The 9930-nt window shown below is 47.7% G+C and overlaps 1 protein-coding gene across 6 annotated transcripts in view; it reads right to left on the bottom strand.

Annotated features, from left to right (window-relative positions):
- The window catches only part of CEP164 (centrosomal protein 164), a 30798-nt gene extending 26030 nt beyond the window's left edge, over positions 1-4768 (bottom strand). For 3 of the 6 annotated variants that reach the window (XM_078608160.1, XM_078608159.1, XM_078608154.1), the window contains exons 1-4: positions 4469-4742; positions 1416-1539; positions 763-874; positions 96-324 (exon numbers count right to left, since the gene is read on the bottom strand). In XM_078608160.1, coding sequence (XP_078464286.1) covers positions 96-324; positions 763-874; positions 1416-1485 — 411 coding nt within the window. In that variant the 5' untranslated portion in view covers positions 1486-1539; positions 4469-4742. Of the gene's footprint in view, positions 1-95; positions 325-762; positions 875-1415; positions 1540-4468 lie in introns of all 6 variants that reach the window. The other 3 variants (XM_078608155.1, XM_078608156.1, XM_078608157.1) reach the window with 3 other exon arrangements.
- Between the last annotated feature and the right edge of the window lie 5162 nt (positions 4769-9930).

Consider the following 9930-nt stretch of genomic DNA (forward strand, 5'->3'; position numbering starts at 1 on the left):
TTAACAAACATTTCAAAGGGTGCACAACTGCACTCTTTGCCATGCATCTAATAGCTACATATTTACTTTAACGAAATGCTTTTAAAACCACTTACCAGTGCAGGCTGTTCCCCTTTCTTGTCTTTATTATTATCTTTCTTCTTCTCTTTGGTCTTTTTCTTCTTCTTTTTATCCTTCTGGTCCTGTGCTTTCACTGTCCCTTGCTTAGCCAGGCGCTCCCTCTCCTTTTCCACCATTTGCCGGTAATATTCGTCACATGGGTGGTCCCAGCTGGACATGCCCGTGGAGAAGTTGAAGTAATAGATGTCTCCATTCACGTCCTGGCTGTTAACGAAATACATTATTACCTCATACACATATATGTGTAGCAATGTTTTCGTACCTTTTAGATTTAAAGCTTTCGTGACTGCAGGGATTCATCTTCTTGGTTGTTTCGGTAAAGTCACGTAGAAGGGAAATAATAAAATAATAAAAATAAAACATAAAATAAAATTCTCACGACGTTTCGGCCACAACGGCTGCTTGCGTTGGCTGCTTGCGTTGTGGCCGAAACGTCGTGAGAATTTTATTTTATTATGTTTTATTTGTATTATTTTATTATTTCCCTTCTACGTGACTTTACCGAAAGAACCAAGAAGAGGGTTTTCGTACCTGTTGTAACTAATCAATCACAACACATTACTTCAAGCCAAACCTGTGATAGATCAGACCAGAATGATGACAGCATCAGGCATGCAAATATGGCATTTGATTTGATCTTACCAGGGCTTCCACTCTTTTGGGAGAGGTGTAAAAATGCCTTCCCGTGCCAGCCACATTAACTCTGGCTCCTTCTCTGGGTCAATGCCAATCTCCATGGCATAATCCATTATCTCTGTAAAACACAAGCATCTCAATTGATGTAAAAAAAATGTCTTTAATCTTGACTAGTTGCCCAATATAATTATATAATTCTATGCTCTGGTGTCTTTTTTTAGATTGAAATATAAAAAAAAAAATTAGCTTCTAATACAAAGGGGGTTTAATTAAACGTTATATTTGCAAACATTAGCGAAACAACATACAGTAAAACTTTGGATTGCGAGTAACTTGGTCTGCAAATGTTTTGCAAGACGGGCAAAATTTTTTAATAAATATTAATTTGATAAACGAGCGAGGTCCTGCAATACGAGTAGTACGTATACGCTTTGTCTGCCGAGTGCTACGTGATCACAACCGATATACGAGTGCTTTGGATTACAAACACGTTTCCGGAACGAATTATGTTCGCAATCCAAGGTTTTACTGTATTGTTGTTCATTAGGTACCTACAGAATATTTACATTTAAAGAAAAACCAGGGCATTCACTTTACAACTACGGTAATGTTGCTTTTGACGTGAAGTTTGTTCGTAAGCCTGTCTTCTTCTGCCTTACCCAGTTCTGAAGGGATGAAATTGTCGTCAACATTTTCTTCCAAAATGAGCTGCTCCCCGGTGACTTCCATTTCGCACTCTCTCGACAGTGACGACGGTGCCAAAAATCAACTTCGGAATTCCCACTGCACAAAAGTAGAAGTTGCATATTGGTAAAGTACAGTCAAACTCTCTACTGATTGCCAGGGACCTACTTTCTGTACTTCAACACTGGCACTTACAGGTGGATTCCTCAAAAAGGCTCCGTTTGTACGCAGGATCACAGAGATGTGCTCTCAGCACAACGAGCGATAAAGATTTGACTTCATAGGACACCCAAATGCCTGAGCATCGCAAAGTACCTTACATCTCATCTCAACCATTCCATGACTCTGTGGCAGCCGAGCCAAGGTGACCCCCCAGTGGCAATCATCCCAATGCAACACAAGGTGTAAGAAGGCTGGCGTCACATTTTTTAACTGCATATGTAGATCTCATACTAAACAATCACGGATGCAGCTCATGCGTTAGTGGATGGGTCAGTTCCTCCTCATGAATTTTCCCATCGAGTTCAATAAGATGGCAGAATTCTGATCCAGGCAGATTGCTTCTGATTTGTCACACATACGAATTACATACATCGTCAGCAATGTTGCCTTCAGCTTAACACGTAGGCTTTCGCGACCAAGATCATTCTAATACAGGTTTTTTTGGATTACATCGCATAAATATAAATGTGTCGTTAAACCCGCCAACACCGGACACAGCCAATTAGTGAGGTTTTGTCACCTAAACAGAACACACCAATTCGTTATTAGTACAGCACACCGGTGTGTTGGACAGCAAACCCGCAGCATTTACAATTCGAGTACGACGTTTCGCCAGTAATTCCAGCCAGCACCATCAGGCGGACAGCCAGATTTGTGGAGAAATCCTCCTCCTGTTTCGTTCCTTAAACACATTCCTGCAGAGGGAGCTGGTAGAAACGTTGGGTTGCTCGGTCAATGGCGGCGTGGTGTATTCTGCAAATATGCCCGACTGTGAGGGCGGGCACAAGCCGGCGTGAGTAGATTAAACGTTGAGTTTTATAAGGGCACCACGGGGTGACCAGCCCCTCCCCACTCAGCCCCACCCTCCCCTCCCCACTCAGCCCCACCCTCCCCTCCCCACCCAGCCCCTCCCCACCCTCCCCACCCAGCCCCACCCCTCCCCACCCTCCCCACCCAGCCCCACCCATTTTTGGATGCACGACGGACGGACACAATAATCCCCTGTGGGCTGGTGTAACCAGGAGGTTCCTACCAGTAAAATAGTGTGTACACAAAGACAAAGAATCCCTTATAGCCTGAACAGACAGGCTCCAGTGCTGTTGGCGGGCATCTATAAACGCTGCTGTGGCACACGAGGTAGGTGGCCTGCACACCACGCCCAGACGCCTTCATCTCCCCCAGTGCTGATATTTACACACCACAAACAGGTAGGACTGAGTCAACCTAGGCGAGGCCCATTACCGGTTTAGAGATATGTGCAATGTTGGCTGCAGGCAGGAAATCGAACTCGGGTCGCTAGGTTCGCAGCAGAGTGCGCTAACCACTGCACCACCACTCCCCCATCACACGTGTGTAACGCAGCCACTGAAAGATATACACTGCCACTTTGACACATTCTTCAGCAGTTCCTCATCCAGCAGTGGAGTGGCAGGAGGGCCGTGGTGCGTGTACAGCTGATGATGCCGCGTCTCATCCAGCAGTGGAGTGGCAGAAGGGCCGTGGTGCGTGTACAGCTGTTGCTGCAGCGTCTCATCCAGCAGTAGAGTGGCAGAAGGGCCGTGGTGCGTGTACAGCTGTTGATGCGGTGTCTCATTCAGCAGTAGAGTGGCACAAGGGCCGTGGTGCGTGTACAGCTGTTGATGCAGTGTCTCATTCAGCAGTAGAGTGGCACAAGGGCCGTGGTGGGTGTACAGCTGTTGATGCGGTCTCATCCAGCAGTGGAGTGGCAGAAGGGCCGTGGTGCGTGTACAGCTGTTGCTGCAGTGTCTCATTCAGCAGTAGAGTGGCACAAGGGCCGTGGTGGGTGTACAGCTGTTGCTGCAGCGTCTCATCCAGCAGTGGAGTGGCAGCAGGGCCGTGGTGCGTGTACAGCTGTTGCTGCAGCGTCTCATCCAGCAGTGGAGTGGCAGCAGGGCCGTGGTGCGTGTACAGCTGTTGCTGCAGTGTCTCATCCAGCAGTGGAGTGGCACAAGGGCCGTGGTGCGTGTACAGCTGTTGCTGCAGTGTCTCATCCAGCAGTGGAGTGGCACAAGGGCCGTGGTGCGTGTACAGCTGTTGATGCCGCGTCTCATCCAGCAGTGGAGTGGCAGAAGGGCCGTGGTGCGTGTACAGCTGTTGATGCAACGTCTCATCCAGCAGTGGAGTTGACAGAAGGGCCGTAGTGCGTGTACAGCTGTTGCTGCAGCGTCTCATCCAGCAGTGGAGTGGCAGCAGGGCCGTGGTGCGTGTACAGCTGTTGATGTGGTGTCTCATCCAGCAGTGGAGTGGCAGCAGGGTCGTGGTGCGTGTACAGCTGTTGATGTGGTGTCTCATCCAGCAGTGGAGTGGCAGCAGGGCCGTGGTGCGTGTACAGCTGTTGATGTGGCGTCTCATCCAGCAGTGGAGTTGACAGCCTCCGAGTGAGTGGAGGCGAACGCGTTCCCGTGACGACCGCCAAGCGGCGTCCCCCTTTTCCCCACGTCCCCTCCACAACAGCAAAAACAACAACCACAACAACAACCACAACAACCACCACAACAACAGCAACAACAGCAGCAACAACCACAACAACAACAGCAGCAACAACAACCACAACAGCCACCACAACAACAGCAACAACAGCAGCAACAACCACAACAACAGCAGCAACAACAACCACAACAGCCACCACAACAACAGCAACAACAGCAGCAACAACCACAACAACAGCAGCAACAACAACAACAACAACCATAACAACAGCAGCAACAACAACCACAACAACCACAACAACCACCACCACCACAACCACCACAACACAAACCGGCACCACCTCCTCTGCTCTTACCTCTCTGCGCCTCAGGCGACGCGACCAGCGTCAGTCGCGCGATTTCAACAACGAGCGGCCGCCAACACGATTTTTCTTGCTCATAACAACAACGACAACAGCAGCAGCTGCAATAAAACAAATAACAACTAATGACCCATTAACCCGGGCTGTGGTGGTGGTGTCTGTGGTGTTAGTGGTGATTGTTGTTAACGCGAACTTCGTGCCCACCAGAGTTTGTCCCCGCGTCGTTCTCGGCTTCCCGCGCGCGGGCGCCGTCAGCGCGGGGAGAGCGCACGCGGATGACGTCAGCTGCTCGGAACACCACGTGGGGGTGGTGGTGATGATGGTGGTGGTTGTGGTGATGATGGAGGTGATGATGGAGGTGGTGATGGAGGTGGTGATGGAGGTGGTGATGACGGTGGTGATGGTGATGATGGGGGTGATGACGGTGGTGGTGACGATGGTGATGATGGTGGTGATGAGGGAGGTGATGGTGATGATGACGGTGGTGATGGTGATGGTTGTGGTGGTGATGATGGTGGTGGTGATGCTGGTGATGATGGTGGTCGTGATGATAGAGGTGATGATTGGTGGTGGTGATGGTGGTGGTGGTGATGATGGAGGTGATGATGGTGGTGGTGATGATAGAGGTGATGATTGGTGGTGGTGGTGGTGATGATGGAGGTGATGATGGTGGTGGTGATGATGGAGGTGATGGTGGTGGTGGTGGTGGTGATGATGGTGGTGGTGTTGATGACGATGATGGTGGTGATGATGATGATGGTGGTGATGACGGTGGTGGTGGTTAAGGTGGTGGTGGTGATGATGATGGTAGTGGTGATGACGGGTGTGGTGGTGATGACGGTGGTGTTGGTGGTGATGATGACGGTGGTGGTGACGGTGGTGATGATGGTGGTGATGGAGGTTGTGGTGATGGTGTTGATGACAGTGATGGTGCTATTAGTGATGATGGTGGTTGCCGATGGTACGGGAGGATGTGAAGCTGAGTGGACTTACGACGGCATACCGTGTCAACCCCTATACGGTTTATTACCCCGCATTCTTGTACAGGGAAATTGAGCTTTCAGATCCATACGGCGTACAGCCGTTTCAATATACGGGCAAATTTTTGTACATGTATTTGTTTGTGTTTGTCCCTTGTGATGGGACTTGTGTAGGATGAGATTTATAAGGGCCACGGGGTAAACAATAAGATCTGAATTGATAAGGGGTTTGACATGTATGCGACTGATAAACCAGCAAGATCGGCTTCTGCAGAGGAGGAGGCTCATGAAGGACGCTGCCGCTACTGGGCAGTTGGAGGGCGGATCAGCGACGCTCACAACAACGAGCGGAGCGCCGGGCGGATAAAATGCAGCAAGTTGGCACAGTAGGGGGTACAGATTGTGGTGCATCTATCGGTCATCTCAATCAGCCGACCCCGTGGTAAATGCTGGGTTTGTCCCGAGACCTGTCAGTGAGCCTTCGACACTTCACGTGGCCTCAAAGTGCACCTAGCTTGGCACAGGCGCCAAGGTGACGTCACCGTCACAGTGGCGGGTATTGATGATGGTGCTCACCCCAGTGACGATTAATCTGAACTCTGCCCTGGGCCTCCCCTTAGGTCGACTCAGCCGTAAATATGTACTGGGCTGTACCCGCCACAATGGAGACAAAGGCGGCCGGGCCTGGTGCTGGCCACCCACGTGTACCATGCCGGCCTCTTAGCACTTGGCCCCAACAGTCTGTTAAGGCTATACGGGGGGTCTTTGTCTTTGGTGGTGCACACTGCAACTTGTCCTGGGCCTCCCCTATTAACGCAAGTCATCAGATCGTTGCCATTACTACGATAATAAGCCAAGAATGTGTCCCGCGTGTGACGTCACTCCACATGAGGCCCCCCCCGCGTGACGTCACTCCACATGAGGCCCCCCGCGTGACGTCACTCCACATGAGGCCCACCCACTCTTCATTTATGTTCATGAGTGGATTGGATTTTTTAACTAACGCAGAGAAAGGTCAAGCTGAAATAAATAATTTATTACGCAAAGTCGCTTCAAATATGACGTTTCTTTACAGAAAGTGACGGTAAAAAATAAATATATGCAGCACAGTGCTACATCTGTACGTGACGATTTTTACACTCCCGCAGAGGGTCGAGCGGAAATAAATATTTGTACGTAAATTCGATTAAAATTTGACGTTTCTTTATTGAAAAAGTTAATCAAATAAATAATTCTACGCAGCAACTAAGTGTTTTGGCGTCTTTATTTTTTCAGCACTTTAAACAAGGCAAGTCTAATTTTTGCATCTAAATTCTAAAATATATAAATTTTCCCGCGAATTTCAAGATATTGTATCGAATTCTAATTGAAATACAACCCCAGCGAGCGAAAGCAGAAGAAATAAAGTATCAGAGCACTGATTTTGAACTAAATGAAGGTGAGTTAAATACAGTGCTACAGTGACATGAAGTGTGTTTTATGACGTAGTTTTGTGCAACAATCACTGCCATTAATACAATACAACAGTGAAATGCAGTTAAGTGTTTGATTACATCGTTTTGTGCAAGAATCACTGTCATTAATACAGTGCTACAGTGAACTGCAGTGCAGTGTTTTATGACATACTTTCGTGCAAGATTCACTGCCATTAAATTTACACAAGATACAATAACACTGGTCAACAAAAAAAACACATTTTTCTGGCCTGGACATTTGCAGCTGTTTTAGACTAATTTCAGGGTGCTGATTCCAAATCTGATCTCAGATTTGCTCTATCACATCTCATTTTTATGCTATCGGCATACCCCATTTTCATTGATTTTTACCCGAAATTAACTCTGTCACTTATGATTGCAAGTTGTTGCGAGTCAGTGACTGCTTTAGTGTTAAAATATAGGATAGTGTGTTTATAATATCATTTTATGTAGATATCCACATTTATTTAATATTTTTCTTCTGCAGTTTTTATTGAAAATGCAATATTTGATATCTCAAAAACCTGATGTGATCGACAAAAACTGATGCCAGATTTGGAATCAGCACCCCAAAATTACCTTAAAACCTTTGGAATACCTTATGCCAGAAAAAGTGTGTTGACCAGTGCAATGTTCTGCTCAATGTTTTTGTCCTAGGACGGGCAAAGATGCTAGTAATATTAATAATAGTGCAGAACCATGAGTTTAAACACAACACACATGCAGAAAAAATGTTTACAAAAAGCAATCAGCCTTTGTGTTTTTTTTCTAATCCTGCCTAAATTGCATATTGTGGTCCTTGTGTCTTAGGTCAATCTTATTGTTGTCGTATGGCTGATGTAGATGCAGAGCAACGACTAGAATTTCACATTCAAGTGGTCAAGCCAAATAACCACGTCAGTAGCAGCGGAGTGTCAGCGCTGTCACATCTCCTTTGTATTTGTGGATCGGGCATTGCGACGTTATATGTTGTATGGTCTGTTCTGGATGACCACAGTAGCACACGACTGGAGAGTTTTTTTATTTTACATTTATGCATCAGGTATCCGCATCTACTGCCGTGGTTTGTGCAGATGCGATTTAGGGTGAACCATGAGCTTCGTGTAAGATCAAAACACAGGGCTCTCCTGTGTTGGGTCATTCACAAGGTGTTCGTTTGCAAATTATTTTGAACTCCAGCTCCCCAAGGTCAATCACCATCTATTACTCTATTGCTGCTCTAATAGGACTTTTGGTGGTGGTTATTGCGAAGCAGCCAGCTTTAGCCATACGGCCCTGGCCACCTCCACTACCAGTAACCAGCCCAATCGCGTGTGGGAGGGAAGGGGGCAGGGCCTAAAGAGAAGGGGCGGGGTTTAAACAAGAAGTGGGCAGGTCCTAAAAAGGAAAGGCGCAGAGGAAAAGGCTGGGGACTAATCAGGAAGGGTCGGGTCCAAAGAGTAAGTGACATGCCCACAGAGGTTGAAATTCCTCGTTGATTTAAGATAACACAAGCCATATATTCAAATACGTGTGTAGTGTTGAACACGGAGGCACACACTTGACTTGGAGGCAACACGTTTATTACACAGCCCCAACAGGGCTAACTACATAAACGTCCACACTCTACACCCTAACAGGGTAACTACATAACCAGGTCAGTAACGCTGACCCACGATGCCGAGCGGAAACCGAAGATCGGAGAGACGTGGCGCCGAGGGTTGATTGCAGAGAACAACCAAGAATAATCTCGGGACTGCCCCTTTATGCTCCTGAGCGTGGCCTCGCTCCGCCCTCGACCACGCCCCCTTCAAGACCTTTCCCGAAGGATCTCGACCGAGCGTCACGTGTCCCTCAAGCCCCCCTCGGGCCCCTCTCACTACCCTGTCCCGGTCACGTGCCCTCCTGGGTTCTCCCAGTGTACCATGCCCTGACTTGCCCTCTCAGGCCGTCACCAGAACGATGCCCAAGAGGGCCCGTTCGCATGCCGCACTCACTCTGGCCCCAGAGAGATGTTCCCGACGCACAGTAGCACTCTTATGACTGTGCCTGGCGCTAATACCATAGTGACACCCTTAACGTCACCACACGTGTTGCAGGCGACATACCTTTAGTGCCGCAGATGCAGTCCAAGGCCAAATAGTTAAATACATTTGACGGACTGACAGCAGCGGGGAGACCCAGAGAAACCAACTGTTGACCGGTTTTGTCATTCGTAGGACTCGCTGCTGCAACGTCTGTTTCTGGGGACCATATATGTCGTGACGGTGGATCACACGCATCTTTTCAAACTCCCATCCCATGAGCGTCGAAGTGGTGCCATACCCTGGCTCGACAGGGTAAGGTACAGCAAATGTGGACTCCATATGTTCCATCCATGAAAGTATTTCCCTCTCGCATGCGTGAGGTTTCTCCGGGTCTTCCGACAACGCCTGAGTACAGAGAACTGCAGAGCTTGGTGGGGAAATTGGCACCAGTTCACTGCATGTCTTGCAAGGCCGTATTCAAATATGTTCAAAATGTCCCCCCCAATATATTGCTATAAAATAGATTTCTGTTTATATGATTGTGGTTATGGTTGTACTTTATGAATCCCTAATCTCTGCCATTACATACAATGAAACAAGAAAAGGTAATACAATACACTATTAGACATTATTGTAAAAAATATTTTTAAAAAGTCAATCCCATGTGTTAATGAATTCTTTTTTTATTTTAGGCAGGAAATTCGTTTTAAAATTTCGATTTTTTTTTTCTGGGGGGGGACCCCCAGGAAGATTTGGTCCCCCCCAATGTTGACTCCATGGCTACGGCCTTGATGTCTTGTTTTTGTTTCCTCTCGCCTGAGTCATTCTCTCTCCTCAAGAGTGAACAAACACACTGTGCGTGTTACAAGTTGCTATTATCTCCGGTCACTATCGAAATAAATTTGAGTAAATGTGGCCGAATGACAGGCAGCAGTGAGGCAGACAACCGTTAGGCGGCTGTTAGGACTCGTTAGCACATTATAGTCACGAATGAT

Source organism: Lampetra planeri, chromosome 29, assembly GCF_965212315.1.
Source record: "Lampetra planeri chromosome 29, kcLamPlan1.2.h2, whole genome shotgun sequence".
Lineage (NCBI taxonomy): Eukaryota > Metazoa > Chordata > Hyperoartia > Petromyzontiformes > Petromyzontidae > Lampetra > Lampetra planeri.